The following is a 17,261-nucleotide window of genomic DNA, read 5'->3' on the forward strand; positions in this document are numbered from 1 at the left end:
ATGATTTTTAGTTATATATATATATATATATATACATCAAACTTTGTCATTAAGTAAAAGAAGATTTGATAAAAACTCCCTTATAATAAAATTTTAATACATTAAAAATAAGTATAAAAAGTTTTTTTAAAAAAATTTAACATATATCACTATTACCAAAATATTAAATTTTCAAATACAATAATTTTTGATGTAGATGTCTGTTTTTAATAAAATTAGTATTTTTAAAATTCTCTCATTAAGATCTATTAAATAATAAGATCCATTTGATTATGAAATTCTTTAAAAAATAATAATAAATAAATAAATAAAAATAAAAATTATTACCGTCAAAATTGATATAAACGGTAATATGTTAGTCTGATAATATTGTCTAAAAAAATATATATACATATATATATATATATATATATTTATAGGGGCGGAGGGAGCTTGGGACTTTTGCAAATTTTTTTTTTTTTTTTCATTTTAAAAGTGTTGTCTGCCGTTACTTTCACACACACATTTAAGCCCACTGACCACTCTCACACACACACGACACACTAGACGCCCATGTTTGTATTTTTATTTATTTTATTTTTTTTTAGGAATCTCAATCCCAATCAAATATTGATACACAACTTTTTTTTAGATGAGTACACACAACTCCAGTTATAATAAGGTTAAAACTTTAAAATCCTATAAGTCTATGAAATTCTTTATTTTTTTATTTATTCACAGTACTTGTGAAGTATCTTCATATTTTCTTTGTCTTCTTTGTCTCCCTTTGCTGTTTTGTAATTTACCGACTCGCGATTCACCAAATTAGGATCACAAAACACAGATTTGGGACCATACTACAACCTTGGTATCTTCTCTTCATTGTTTACATGTAACTTTATTATTTTTTTTTAACTTTTAAATAAAAATTATGAGTATTAATTTATAATTATTTGTTAAGTTTTGATTTGTAAATTTTTTTTATTTGTTATTATTTAAGTTAAAATAAGATATTTTGATATGCTAAAATTATGAATCTTAATTGGTGGTGATTTATATTAAAATTAGGAATTTTAGTTTGTTGTTGTTTGTGCTAAAATTAAAAATATTAATTTGCAGTGATTAATATTTATATTAGGGATTTTGATTTGTTATGATTTGTGCTAAAATTAAAAATTTTGATTTGTTGTGATTTGTGCTAATTTAAATTTTTTGATTTGTATTAAAATTGAAGATTTTGATTTGTGGGGGGTTTGAGATTTTGATTATGAATTTTTATTTTGATGAAGCCCGTGACATATCAATCAAGGAGTAAATGGCAGTTGTAATACGATATGTTGACAAAAAAGACCAAGTGATTGAGCGCTTTTTGGGTATTGAGTATGTTGCTAATACGAACACTCTCTCGCTTAAATAAGCTATGGAAAATTTATTCTCCAAACTTGGATTAACTATTTTCAGATTGCGAGGTCAAGGATATGATAGGGCTAGTAATATACAAGGTGAGTTCAGTGGTCTTTAAAACACTTATACTGAAAGAGAATCCTTGTGTATATTATGTTCATTGTTTTGCTCATCAATTTCAATTGGCACTTGTAGCCGTGGCAAAGAATCATAATCAAATTGCTTTACTTTTCACTTTGGTTTCTAATGTGGTGAATGCTATTGGAGCATCATGTAAACGCCGAGATATTGTTAGGAAGAAGCAAGCTGCAAAAGTTGCTGAGACACTTAATACTGGAGAGCTATCTAGTGGGCAAGGCTTAAATCAAGAAACTAATCTTAAACATGCTGGTGATACACGTTGGGGTTCATACTATGGTACTTTAGTCAGCTTGACTAGTATGTTTTCAACAGTGATTGATGTGCTTGAAATGATTTTGGAGGATCGTTCAAATTCAGAACAACGAGTAGAAGCAAGTATATTGTTGGACTCAATTCAATCGTTTGAGTTTGTATTCAACCTTCATTTGATGAAAACGATATTGGCTATTACAAGTGAGTTATCGCAAGCTAAAAGAAAGATCAAGGTATTGTTAATGCCATGAATTTAGTTCAAATTTCTAAAGTACGACTCCAAAAGATGATGGAGAGTGGGTGGACATCTTTACTTGATGATATTTTATCTTTTTGTGAAAAACATGAAATTGATGTTCCCCAAATTGAAGATATGTTTGTAGCTCGAGAGAGAAAAATGTGTAATGTTCAAGAAATTACAAACTTACATTACTATCGCGCTGAGTTATTCTACACTGTTTTGGATATGCAAATTCAAGAACTAAATGCTCGTTTCACTGAGTCGAACACTGAGTTGTTACTTTGTGTGGCATTTTTGAATCCATCTAACTCTTTCTCTGGTTTTGACAGGAAAAAGTTAATTCATCTTGTTGAATTTTATCCCAAAGAATTTTCTTCAATGGTGCTCATGGGACTTAATGACCAACTTGATACATATATTATCGACATGCTATCTGGTAGTAAGTTCTCAATGTTGAATGAAATTGCCGATCTTGCTAAGAAAATGGTAGAGATTGGAAGAGGCAAAGTACATCCATTGGTGTATTTGATCTTGACTTAGTATTAATCTTACCTGTTGCAACTGCTACTGTTGAGAGGGTATTTTCAGCTATGAATATTGTGAAGAATTGGTTGCGGAACCGAATAGGTGATGAATGGATGAATGATAGCTTGATTGTCTACATTGAGAGAGATATTTTTGATGGCATTGACAATGATACTATTATGGAAAGATTTCAAAAGATGAAAACTCGTCGAAGTCAATTGTAAAAGTTTAAAATTTAAAACTTTTTGTAATGAATTTTAATTTTTAATGTTTAACATTTGTTCGAAAAATTATTATTATGTTATTGTTATTGATTGGGGAAGAAAAAATTTGAGATTGTAATTAATGGGTGTCCCCCTATATTAAATTCCTGGCTCCGCCACTGTATATATATATATATATTTTATTTTGTTCTTTTTCAATTATGTATTTCATCCTTAAGGGGTTTATGAAACAAAAAAATTGGGCTTTCATTTCCACCAAATAAAAGTTCAATGGAAGAGTTTTGGCTAAATTTCTCTATGTTTAAAAAAAAAATGAAAAAAAAAAAAACCATTCTCATCCTAGAATGGAACAAAATTAGATAGCTAAGAAAAGTAAAATTATCTGAACTTTTTGCTACACCTTCGATTTGAGACAGTTCAAACTATTTGCAACAACTTAACCTATAATTCAACTTTGTTTATCATTAGTCAACATTTTTGAAGCCCTTCTCTAACTTTCGGAATCAACTTTCAGAGCAATAACAACATGAAACAATATTTACAAACTTTTATTTTTTTATTTTTTTATGTAAGATATTATGTGAGTGGAGTGAAATTGTAATCTATATCTAGAATAGGTATAATCACTTGTAACCAATTTTAGAAATAAAAAATATTGATTGATCTAGATTTTCTCTCTAAATTCTCTCTTACCTTCTTGATTGGGCCTATCATCACTTTTGAATAAATAATTATTAGAATAGTTGGAAACTTGAAAGCGAAAGCTTCAAAAGAGTCAATTTAAGCTACTTTTTTTTCACGAATTTTAATTTTCGACCTCTAACGTCAATGCTTTAATCATAAAAGAAGCATAAAAGAAAAAATGTTTTACTTAAGAAATGGAGCCAATAAATTTTTTTTGAAAACAAATGCTAAAAGAAGTCATTCTTGCTCGTTCATTTCTAATATTTTCATCTTCTTTCTTCTCGTCAGGCGTAACAAAGCATTTATGACTTCAAAATCAAATTTTTTGTGGTTGTTGACTTCTCCTTTGATTTCAATTCTTCTAACCTTTTGATACTACCCAAAATATAATCAATTATACGTCCTCTCTCTGTTAATACTACCAAGGGATTTGTTTGGCTTCACAAATGTAAATTTGAGACTATTTGAGGTTAGTGTGATTTATTAGAGTCTCACTTTAATGCTTAAATGATTTATTTTGTAATATTTTTAATTTATATTATTCATAAAAAAATTATATTGATTCGTTAATCGTAATATTTTTTACTTTATTATATTTGTTTTTTAAAAAAATAGATAATCTATTTTTGAAAAACATACACGTCTATTTTTTCAGAAACAAATACAATAAAAATAATAAGTTAAAATGTTCCAATAAACCTAATGAAAGGTTTGAATTATTGAAATTAGACTTGTAGTGACCCCAGATATGTCCCTCACGTTTTTTCAGATTTAAATATAAATTTGGGAGAAATATAGCCCTCTTTGAGGGAGTGGTTTTCTTTTTATTGGTATAAGATGGTCAAGGGTTATATATACACATAAAAAATTAAAAAATTAAAAAAAAAAAGAAAAAGAAAAAAGAAAAGACTTCAATGCTAAGAATGCCATGTGACGGTAATAAAAAAATGAACAAAAGATGAAAAATAGACTTAAGGCCAAGATTTAAATTAAGAGTCAATTGAAGCTATCATATTGAAGGTAAATAACTTAAAGCTAATTATCAATTAGTGATAGAGGATCTTTTATACTATATAAATAAAGTATAGATAAATTCAAATTTAAGCAAATAGTAAAAATCTAGCAAATAAAGAAATCCAAATTTTGTCTCAAAATTCAGTTTCTTAAAAAAATATGATTCCAATCATCTTCAAAATCAGCTCAAGAGAATCCCTTTTTTTTTTTTTCAATTAGCAAAATGAAACTTTATTGATGAAAAAAGTAAAAATATGTAAAAAACTTACATCAACAAAGTGAGAAGTACAAAATGTATCAACGCTGCCCTTAACAAGAGAATCCCTTTGGTATACACATCTCAGGGTGTGTGCTATATTCATCTTATTATGTAATTTTTTATTTTTATTTTTTTTATACATGTTAAGTATTTTTTAATATTATGTAATTTTCTAATAGAATGGCAATAATTTGTGATTCAAGAAAAAAGTTATGTATTTTTCTGATAATATTAGATATTTTATAATTTAAAAATGTTTCAATGAAAAAATGTGTACCATTTCACCAATGCGTAATTCGTTTTTGAATCACAAATTACTATAACTTTATTAAAAAAATGATGTAATATCTGTTACAAAAAAGTAACATATATTAAAAATTGTGTAATAAAATGCATATAGGGATTTTCTCCGATCAAACATGCTTGACTTGTAAATCGGATCCGAAGAGTTTGAGCTTTACATACCCAGATGTGATGGCAATATTGAAGAAATGGGATAAATTACACTGCCTGTCTTTAAGATTTAGAAAAAATATAATGAACTCTACATTTTTGACCTAATTGAACCCACTTTTCTTTCAATATTAAATACTAATGTATGTCCGTACCTAAAAGCACATATGATATAATTAATACTGAGATCAAAATATAATTGACTATAAAACTAATAAGTTAAAATGTAACTTATCAAATTTGTTTCTAAAAATTTGATGATGAAAATATAAAGACAAGTCCGATTAGTTATCCGAAAATAAAAATATGTTATCTTTGTCACTGAGGTGCGCTTTTTCAGTCTTTAAACAAATCACACCATCCCATTATCTCTTTTATCTCTCCTTGTGAAAAGATTACATTTTAATAGTAAAACTAAACCAATTTTTTTGGTTAACAGAACCCAATTTAAACTCAATTTAAATTTTGAATTCAAATTTGTTCAGTAAAGAAAAAAAACATTTTCCAAAAAACATCTTCCAATTATATTTTGATCTCATCATTAAACATAAATATTTCTAATAATGTTTCGTCTCTTAATAACCAAACAACTTCAATTTTTTTATTTATTTAAATTTTGAATTCAACTTTGTAAACTAAAAAAAAATTCCACAAACATTTTTTAACATGACTAATCAAGCTCAGCAGCACCACCCAACACACGCTCACGCGTACATGCCCACATACACAAAAAAAAATGACCATTTTCACATGCCCTTTGTCTCCAAATCCCACTTCCCTACTTTTTTTTTTTTTTTTCCTTTTTTTTAAAATTTTTTTTTTTATACTAACTACAAAAACCCATAAATCTAGGGCATACTCTTAACTTTTAAGAGCATGAAACACATAAACCTATAAATCTAGGGCATGCTCGGGTTATAGAAATAAAATAAAATAAAAATAATGTTTGGCTTCTCATTCTTTTTCCTTTCTCTCTCTACCTCTCTCTTCCAACCCCTCTAATTCCAAACCCTTATCCTACAGTTTCTTCCAAAACTACAGTCTCTCTCATAGACAACAACCCAAGATTCAAAAACTCTCACTGTCGATCAAAATCCGAAATCACCCTCTCCGTACAGTTACACCATCCTCATCGACAACAACCCTCTCTGAAACCACCCTCACTGCCAACCCATAACACCTTTTCAACGCCGACGCAGTAGGGCTAAAACCTTATCCACGACTATCTATAGCAACACTACCACCGGCCGTGACTTCGACAGGTATCATACGGCGACGGTTCGTTTGGATCCAATGGTCCCTGTGCCGAAAATGCTACACTTACACTGACCCAATCTCCGATCTAACCAAATTGACTCGCTGAGCTGCAATAGCCATCAGAAGTGTCTATACTAGGTATTATACAGCGACGATTTGTTCATGGTAGGCGATTTCTCAACCGAAATGTTGACGTTTCGGAGGAATAAAGTCCTCAATGTTGCTCTCGGATGCGGTCATGACAACAAAGGCCTTGTTCATCAACATCGCCGGATTGTTGGGTTTGGGCCGGGAGAAGGGAGGCTAAAAGACAAAAGAGAGAGTATTAAGAGAGGCTGGAAATTGAGAAGTGAGGTTGGGAACCTTAAGAGAGATATGAGAGCTTAGAGAGAGAGTGAGAAGAGTCTGGAAGGATAGGGGAAGTGGATGTGTGTTTTGAAATTTAAAATCTGGAAAGTGAGGCTGACAGAAAGAGACATAGGAGAGTGTAGAGAGGGAATGAGATGAAACGTGAGCGAAAGAGAAAGGATGGATGGGTGCAAAGTTTTAGATGATGATGTTAGATGTGAAAATGATGTTGTACCTAAAAAAATATGAACAAAAGATGAAAAATAGACTTAAGGCTAAGATTTAAATTAAGAGATAATTGAAGCTATCATATTGAAGGTAACTAACTTAAAACTAATTATCAATTAGTAATAGAGGATTTTTTTATACTATATGAAAAATCTAGAAATCCCCTAGATATTGATTTTTGATTATGTATCAATTTTTAACAGTAAATAACAATCCCAATCAACCAATCATGACAAATCGACACAACGATTTTAACGTGGAAAACCACAATTGGAGCATCTCCAATTCTGATAAAAAAATCACAGGCAAAAGTCACAAAACAATCCACTAAGAAGACAAAAGGAATTACATAAGTGCACTCTCAATTACCCAGCGAATCCACGCCCGAATTGAACCGACCACTATGTGCTTCTTCCAGCCCCATCTTCACCTCGGAATTATCTTACCCAACGTTGAATCCACAACGCCGATGTCAAATCGCGATGATGAGCCACTCCGAAATCCACCAAAGTTTCACGCCCGAATTTCACGGAATCCACCGAAGAACAACATTCTCTTTTGTATTGAACAAAACAAATAACCCTTTGATATATACTTTTCAAACCATGAGTTAAACTCAAACAAACATCAAAAAAACTAGCAAAATAGCTCCAGAGGAAAACCCTAGAACCCTCAAAGAATATCTGGAAGTCGTGCCCTAAAATATGATTAAAACACATATTTGTAGAAAACTGAATCGCGCTCTCTACTCGAGCACAAGAATGGCCGCTCGAGCGGACCTCGCTCGAGCGTAAAATCCCCACTTCCAGTACTTTTACAGACTGGTCAAGCTTCTGGGGACCAAAGTTCTCCGCTCGAGTGGACAAGCAACTTTGACTCCCGCGAGCTAACTAGGCAGCTTAATCCCCAACATAGTCAGCGAAGTGGCAAACAAGAAAGAATTAATTTCTAAAACATCTCTCTACAAGGCACAATTTGGGTTGAATCGCATCTAAAACTCAAAGCCTCACTGAAATAAAAGATCGAATATAATTACAACTGAAAGGAGTTTTGTCAAGCGGATTGCCAAGAATAAAAACCTAACACTGTATAAATAAAGTATAGATAAATTTAAATCTAAGCACATGGTAAAAATCTACCAAATAAAGAAATCCAAATTTAGTCTCAAAATTCAGTTTCTTAAAAAATTATGATTCCAGTCATATTGAAAATTAGCTCAAGAGAATCCCTTTGGTATACACATCTCAAGGTGTGTGCTATTTTCATCTTATTATGTAATTTTTTATTTATTTATTTTTATATATGTTAAGTATTTTTGAATATTATGTAATTTTCTAATAGAGTGGCAATAATTTGTGATTCAAGAAAAAGTTATGCATTTTTATGATAATATTATATATTTTATAATTAAAAAACGTTTTAATGAAAAAATGTGTACCATTTCACAAATGCGTAATTCAACTTTGAATCACAAATTGTCGTAACTTTATTAAAAGATCATGTAATATCTGTTACAAAAAAGTAACATATATTAAAAAATGTGTAATAAAATGCATATAGGGAATTTCTCGGATCAAACATGCTTGATTTGTAAATCGGATCCAAAGAGCTTGAGCTTTGCATGCCCAGATGTGATGGCAATATTAACGAAATGGGATAAATTACACTGCCTGTCTTTATGATTTAGAAAAAATATAATGAACTCCACATCTTTGACCTAATTGAATTAACAGTGTTAAGTTTCATAATTGAATTATTTTTTCACGCTTATGATTTTATTACCAAAGACCATTTGGTATCAAAATCACCTAAATTAATTAAATAATCTCTCAAAAATAGTTGTGAGAGATAAACAAGTAAGTTTGTCATACTCGTTAACTCTATTTTTTAAAATTTGTTTAAAATAATTAGTATAAGGCTAAAATAAGAATTATAATAAATAAAAATTGTGGTATTGTTAAAAAAATTAAGCGTCATTGTAAACACCCCATTTTAACAAATCCTAAGATTTCAAGCATTTGTAGGCCTCCCAATAATAAAATAGTATTTACTTCATATTTAGAATGTTTAAGAATATTTGGAATTGCTGTGTAAACTTGTTTTGGCAAAAAACTAGCTTTTTACAAAAATGACCATTTTACCTCTAAATTTGTTATTAGCCCAAAATCAATTTCCTAACCCCGAGAAAGAGAAGAAAACTCGATTGTCCTTTAATCGAATGTATTTTTCAAAATTAGTGACCAATTTTAGTAAAAACAATGATAAGAAGACAATTCACACTTATTTAGGCCACAAGCAAGCCAAGAGCATAGAATGCATGTAAGGATGACACGTGTACCATGGCAAATGGTGTGTGTGCACGTGTCTTGTGCGTGCGCACCCTAACTGTGCATACGCACAATCGTTGTGTGTGCGCACATCCAAGCATGATAGAGTTATTTTTGGAAACTAAATCTTGGTTTTTTTTTTAAGGGAGGCGATGGGGGTTGCCCTAACTTGCACCCCACGCCCCATCATGCCTATATAAGGAGCCCCTCTTATTCCCTTTCAAAATGGGAAGAAATTTTGAACTTTCTTTGAGTTTTAAGAACGAAACACTCATCTTCTCTCTCCCTCTGTTTTAACTCCAAAAAATAGCCACCTACAACATCTCTAAACCTCTGAAAAAATCTAAGGACTAAAGAACTTCAACCCTAACTTGGAACCCAAGCTTAAGGGAGGCTTGCAAGCAAGGAATTTGGCATTTCTTGCTACTTTTTGGGCGTGCTCTTCGGTTTACATAAACCAGCAGGTATTTTCCTATTCTTCTTTTATTCTTAGTGTTAAAGCATGTTATGGTATTAATCCATCATCACATCATGTAGTTTGTTAGCTTCTTTACCATTTTCGATTATTTTCGCATATTTTTTGTCTACGTTTTAGAACAGCATGTTTTAAGCTTGCTTTAATCATATAGTGACCATGCATGGCCTAATTTGAATGATCATGTAGTTTAGTTTATATTAATGCATTTTACTTTTCAGTCGTATTTTAATTCTCTTACACTTCTTTCTTATTCTTTAATTCATTTATAATGCATAATGCATGCCTAATAGTACTTAGAAATGGAAAAGAACGAAAAACAGAACATGAAACAGTTTTTCAAAATTTTCTGAAACAGGGGTCCTCGCTTGAGCGGACCCCTTTGGTCTGCAAAAGTACTAGTTGTTTCATTTTTACACTCGAGCGTAACTTTGCTTGCTCGAGCCAAGACTCAAGGATGTGAGCAGTCGCTCGAGCGCAACTCTTTTTGCTCTAGCAAACATCAATGTCTGCAAAACTTCTGGTTGTCTTCATTCTTCGCTCGAGCTGCAACTTCTCCACTCAAGCGAAGAAGTCGATTTTTGGTTTTCATAGCAAGCTATTTGAGCTTCAAAACATAACTCCACGTGGTGTAACTTACATGATATGGCCTATATGTCAACCATACAACCTCTAACATGACATAAATGCCAATTTCACAAGGTTGAAGCTCAAATTCCCCTAAATTCATCACATAAGTTCAATTATATCAAATTTATTTTCATAACTTCAAGACTCATGCAAACAAACGTTATACCTCCTTGGATCTTTCATGCATGTGAAGTATAGCTTCTATTTTCATTTCCAATGGCATAATTGATGCTCAAACTCACGAGGGTCAACAAAATTATGCATGCATGTATGATTTGGTGCCATATTCTTCATGCTCCAAAAATCATCTTCCAAATACAAACATGAATCCTTAGAATTGAGTTTCATACCATGGTAATTCTTACATGCATGTATTAAATGACTCTTAATTTTATGCTCAAATATGCAAAATCATGACAATTCTCTACATGCATGCGCATATAGACTTCAATTTCATCATATACAACTTAAACCTTGTTCTTGATTACCAATTCTCTTTGAATTCATATAATTACAAACTCAAACTCATGAATTAAGGGTTGGTTACGCACCTAGAAGCTCCAATCCTTCCAAATTTAGCTAATTTCTTAAGCCTAGCTTCCAAATTCCCAAGCTTTGAGTCAAAATGCACAATTTGTACCCTCTCTCTAGAACCATCCTTCTAATTCTCTCTAGAGTGTACTTCTGCCAAGTGTGAGAAATGGGCTCAAATATGAGCTTATACATTAATCTCCCATGTATTTCTAAGCTGGACTAATCGATATTACTAATCCAAGCTTAACATTAATCAATTAGGCTCAGTTAATCATTAAATTAATCTAATTACTTTGATCCGAATCAATTTTTAATTGAATTTCACCATAGGCTCTAAAAATTACGCTAATCACAATGGTATTGTCAATTTCAATTTCCGTCGCCTCTACGGCATTCACTTTTAATTTTTAATGGTAAGTTGAACAGGTTTTCCTACGGTGAACAGATATGACTTCAAAAATACAAACTATCACATAATTGACACCCAAATTAGATTAAGCACATAATCACAAACATAATCATGATTAATTAACATAATACAGAACAGGGTTATCACATGGTCACTCGACCCAACGGCCAAATGTCTGTAAAAGTACTGGATGCCTTCATTTTTTGCTCGGGTGATGGATCCTTTGTTTGAGTGAACTAGATGAATTCTGGGTTTTCCAGATTTGTGTTTGAACTTCAAAAACACTTCTTTCAAGTTCAAAGCTCGCTTGGTTGGTCTCAAAAGCTTAGAAACACTTTATAAAACATGTATCTTTGGAAATATTAAGCCATGATCTCAAAACCTCTTTCAATTCTTCAAAACAAAGCTCAAAACACCGTGTTCTTGACATGCATGTAACAAACTCAATTCTTTTCTTTCCAAAACATGTTTATATGAGATGTTGAGTGAAAACCCATGAAGAACTTTAAGAAATAACTCAATTAAGTCCCATACATGTACCAAGTTCAAAATTGAGAATTATGCATGCAGGTACACAATTCACTTAAACTCTTTACATTCATGATGATTCATGCTCATTCCTTCCAAATACATGCAAATGATCCTATAACTTGGTGAGTTCATCTTCCTACATGGATTAATTTCATGAATTATAGGAAAAGATCATACCTAGAGCTTGAATTAGGCTTTAGTTAAGCTAAAACTCTTCAATCTCTCTTGAACTCCCTTGAATTCTCCTTCTTTCTCTCTACAATGTTGAGTTCACCCTCTCTATCTCCAAATTCCAGCTCAAAGTTGTAAAATGAAGCCTAAGCATGCTTAATAATTATATATAGGGTGATTAAGGCCTCACTAATCACACATGATTTAGGCTAATCAAGTGGGCTTAGATCTGATCAATTACGATTACTTTATTCTAATTAGTTTGATCCGAATCAAATTTTAATTAAACTTACCACATGGTTCTAAATATTCTATCTTGCCTTTTGAATTAACTAATTTTGGTTTCTGAATCTGTTTGGGCTTTCAATTTCAAGTTCTAAGTGGGAAATTAAACAGATAATTCACAAACAAATAGTTAAGTATCCAATAAGCACATAATCATGCAAATTATACCTAATAAAATAATATGGAAAAATGATATGGAGGTCGGGGTCATTACACGTTCCCATCACTAGCATCACTACCCCCACTATAATGGTGGTCATCAACACCGTCGAGGAGGTTAAGATCTTCATCATCGTCGTCACCACTGCTAATGACAATCACTTCGAGAAGTGGAGCCATCTCGTCATCTTGCAAGGAAGGAATGTGAACCATTGGTCGAAAAACAAGAATGAAAGTAACTTGAAATGAATTAGTTTGGGTTTCAAAGAGAGAAACCTCATCCAACAGTGTGAGACCCTTGACTTCAATATTTCCATTTAAGGCCCCTATGTAGACACCTCATTTTTGACCGACCTTAAGACTCAGACGTCATCAATTGAGCGCTCGGTGATGACGCATGTTGTGCTCGTCTTGAGGTCACGAAGTCTCGGCTGGGAGACTTGTCTCCGGACTTCGGGACTTTTTGGGCTTCGCCTCGGTTTGCAAACTAGGTTCTGTTTTCTCTTCCCGAAGGGAGGGAGAGGTCTTGTAGACCATCTCTCAGTGGCCGTAGGCTACTTTTCATGGTCGTAGACCACTGTTCCCGTTTGGAAGCCAGTTTCTGGTTTTTAGAGTTGTCGGTCGTGCGCCTCGGTTCGGGATGGCTTAACTTCCTCCGTTTGCTCTGGTTTTTGGCACACACCTTGTTTCCTCTCCCTAGAGGGACACTGTGGCCCGGGAGACCACCTTCGTGGTCGCACGCCACTTCCGGTGCTTGATAGTCAGTTTTCGGGGTACACAGCTGCGCGTTTTGACCCCCGAACCCTCGTTTTGCATCGGTGTGGGTTCATTTTTGGCATGGACCCTATTTTCATTGTTAGGAAGGTGGTACAAGGGTGGGAGACAAACTTTTCTTCTTGGAGATCACCTTTCTCTTTGCCGTCCGATTTTCTTGTTAGAGAGCTGGTCTCCTTCACTTTTGAGCTACATTTTCTGGTCTCCTATACTACTACTGAGTTGCTTTCACCTGGGAGACCACCAATCAGGGCTGCCGACCAGCTTTTGATGATTGACCCTTTTGAACCCGGTCAGCTGACCAGGGTAAGGGGTCGGCCGACCACCTGAACTGGTCGGCCAGCTTTCTCCTTTTTTGTCTCACTGAGTGCTATCCAGTTGTGCCAGCTAGGAGTCATTTGCTCCATCCTCCATACATGTGTATAGAGGATTGACCCTCTTGTTTTGGCTTCTTAAAGAAGTCGAACCCTTTGCTCTAAGTTTCTTAGAGAAGCTTGACTTTTTCTTAGCTTCTTGAGGAAGCTTGACCCCTTTGGTCTAGCTTCCTCAAGAAGCTTGACCCTTTTGGTTTAGCTTCCTTAAGAAGCTTGGTCCCTTTGCTCCAAGCTTCTAAGAGAAGCCTTGGACCTCTTCTTCTATAAGAGAGACCGTCCTCTCCACTTGCAAGGGTTGAAAAAATTTGGCTAAGGCATATACATACACCTCTCTCTATCTTTCTACATCCAAGCTCCAAAGCTCCATTGTTCTTGCACCATTACACTACACCTCCTATCCTAACACCTCCACCATTACTCTAAGAACCTTGGAGCTGGTTTTCAAAGGTTGAAGGCTTACTATTTTTGTCTAGAAGTTGCTGGCTCTTTTGACTACAAGGGTAACTCTCATTTTTCCCATTTTTAGCATTGTTTTGCTTCATATCTTAGCTATATTTGCAAGCATATTTGGGCTTTGTCATAAAATGAAAAAAGTCTTATTTTAAGCTCCTCTTGAAGTTTGTTTAAGGTCATTTTTCTGTAGGGGGACATCTACCCCCTTGCATGCTTGTTTTCATCTTGTTTTGAACCATGCATTAAGGCCTTTGTATTGTGCTTTGTTTGGACTTTTAGCCACTGAAATATAGTGGATTTTCAGTGGCTAGCATGCTGTTTTGAGCCCCAAAATCAGAGAGGGGTGACCCTCTCACCCCTTGTTTTGTTTACTAGCATTGTTGGCCTTACAAAGGAGCCCATATTTGCACACTTATTGAGCATGTTTCAGGCCATTATTTGTGAGTTTTATGACCTGCATGAACTCTGTCCAAAGTTGTTTTTGCCATGTTAGGTGTCTATCTTGCATGTGTAGAGTAATCCTCTTCATGGCCTTTCAAAGGAGCCTTCATTTGCATGCTTCCTAGCCTCATTCCAGGCCCTTTTTAGTGAGTTTTAGGGCCCTCATAACCTCTTTCTGGAGGTGGTTTTTCCATTTTGTATGTCCATTATACATGTGTAGAATAACCCTCTTATTGGCCTTTCAAAGGGACATATCATTCTTGCATGCATTGACTGAGTTTCAGTGGGTTTTTGGTCATATTTTGGCATGGCATACTTCTGTTTTTGGTTGGTTTGGTAACCTCTCATTTTCTTCATATAGTTGTAGTGCAAATTATGGTTCATTAGCTTATTTTGCATGATGTTTTGGCCGCCTTTCCTAGCATATTTTGGCCATGCCTTAAACTGATTTTGTACATGTTTTGGACTGCCTTAGCTCTATTTTTGGGTCTCATGGTCGAATGATGTTTGTTTTGCATGCCTGTAGTTCAATATTCATGCTTAACTTTGAGTTTTGAGGTCCATCGCATGCATATACTGAGGTGTTTTCATGTTTTGGGGCCATTGCACATCATATTTCAGAGCTTATATATGTGCCATATTCCCATGATTTCCACTCTTTAAGTGCATTAGAAAGTCGGGCTTGTATGCCTCATTGACTGACCATTGCATGGGCTTCATTTGAATGCATTCCGAGCCATCATTTTAGACCAATTTTCCACTGTCTTAAACCTACCTAGGGTCTGTTTGGGGTTGGTTTTTCCATTTGTGCATTGCTTTGTGTACCTCTAGTGTAACGCACTTCACTAGTTTCGGTATTCGGGCCATTTAGCATGCATCGTGTGAAGTGTTTGCATGATTCAGGACCATTGTGTATCATATTTCAGAGCTAGATCATGTGCCATTCTATGCCATATTTTATCCTTTGCCATGCTTTGTTAGAGTTGCATGTTGTGCCTTAGGATCGGTCCTTTGCATCCGTGCATGTTTGCATATATTTCGGTTGTCTCATTTTCATCATATGGCCATTGATTTGAGTGTGGCTGAGGTCCACTCATATTGGTTTAAGTCCATCTTGCATTGTGTATGCCATTTGGTTCATGTTGTTGCATGTTTGACCATCGCATTGTGTATGCTTTGATTATGCCTTTGTGTATGTCCATCTTCGTATTTGTGCATTATGTATGTGTAATAACCCTCACCACTGCTTACCGATAAACATTGATTACCATTAAACTGAACTGATTATGACTGACAATTGAACTAATTAAAGTACTGAACTGACTGACTGAAAACTGGAACTGAATTGACTGAGTATGTATGTTAATTGGTATTCTATCTGTTTGATTGTTTATTTGATCTGTCCACGTTTTATGTTTAAACTGCTAATTGAAGGCCTTATCGGCGGCCGAACCGGGAATTGATTGATGTTTTATGATCCTCATAATTAATGTGATTTTATGGTGTATTTATCTGAAAACTGATTAGGTATGATTAAATTAGATTAAATACTGATCAATTGCTTAAGTTGGCCTTATTTACCAAACTAGCCTTAGTGGCCACTTCTTGATTCATCTTTGAGCCTCATTTCATACACTTTTCATTAGCTCTCTCCTTGCCATAGCCGACCAAGATAGAGAGTGAGGGAGTAAGAGGAAGAGAGTGATTCAACTTGATTCATCTTTAGAATTGCTTGGAATTGGAGGAATTGAAAGGAGTTCTTGCTAGATTGAACCTCAAGACTAGTAATTAAGAAACCTAGGTATGAATTTCATTCTCTTGATTGTGTCTTTAAGTTGATTCATGCATGATTCATGCTTCATTGTAGAACTAAGTCATGTTTTGGTTCATTGTTGTTGAATTGAAGCTCAATCCTTGCATGCATGGTTGTATTGTAGATGTTGAGTTGTTCTCATGGCAAAATGTTACATGCATGTTCACAATTATGTTTAAGTCCATGATTTCATCATGTTTTGGAAACAATTGGCTCCTTAGAGCATCAAATTGAAGCTTTGAGTTGATTTGAATTCATGCATGTTTGCATGTTCTCCATGTTCATGAAATTGGTTTGAGATTGGATTTGAATTAAACACCCTTGGGCTTTGATTTCTCAAATTGAGTTTTGAATCATGTTATTCCATGTGTTTACAAGTGTTTTTCCAGAAATTAGCCCAAGAGGACCGGTTTTGAGTTGCTAACAATTTGGTTTTTGGCTTGGAGGTGCAGTCTGGAATTTCCAGATGTTGCACTTCCGCTCGAGCGGGGGAAGTGCCGCTCGAGCGTGGAATCCGAGCATCCAGCATCTTGCACTATTTTACAGTCCGCTCGAGCGGAGGATTGGGCGCTCGAGCGGAGGCATGTGTCTCAAGCTCGAGCGGGCGTCGAGCGCCCGTCGAGCGGAGATTTCACCCATCCAGTACTTTTACAGTACGCTCGAGCGGGGTATTGTACGCTCGAGCGTGTAACGTTGTCGCATGTTCGCTCGAGCGGGGAAACATGTGCTCGAGCGGGACTCTGTTTTCTGAAAATTCTGAAATTGCTTTTTGAGTACATCTTTGCATCCTCATCCCATTCTAGGCATTCTTAGGCCTAGTTTAAGACATCTTATTGAGGGCATAGGTGTAGAACACACCGAGGCAAATTAGGGATT

At 34.3% G+C, this 17,261-nt stretch overlaps 2 protein-coding genes across 2 annotated transcripts; both read left to right on the top strand.

Moving 5' to 3' along the window:
- Positions 1–1,294: 1,294 nt before the first annotated feature.
- Positions 1,295–2,027, top strand: LOC114292255 (uncharacterized). Its single transcript, XM_082890286.1, has 3 exons — positions 1,295–1,359; positions 1,441–1,481; positions 1,579–2,027. The coding sequence occupies exons 1-3, from the start codon at positions 1,295–1,297 to the stop codon at positions 2,025–2,027; spliced, it is 555 nt and encodes a 184-aa protein (XP_082746412.1).
- LOC145800583 (uncharacterized) lies at positions 2,024–2,766 on the top strand. The gene is made up of 2 exons (XM_082890287.1): positions 2,024–2,519; positions 2,606–2,766. The coding sequence occupies exons 1-2, from the start codon at positions 2,024–2,026 to the stop codon at positions 2,764–2,766; spliced, it is 657 nt and encodes a 218-aa protein (XP_082746413.1).
- The last annotated feature ends 14,495 nt before the right edge of the window (positions 2,767–17,261 follow it).

Source organism: Camellia sinensis, chromosome 10, assembly GCF_055761805.1.
Source record: "Camellia sinensis isolate YWXY chromosome 10, ASM5576180v1, whole genome shotgun sequence".
Classification (NCBI taxonomy): Eukaryota; Viridiplantae; Streptophyta; class Magnoliopsida; order Ericales; family Theaceae; genus Camellia; species Camellia sinensis.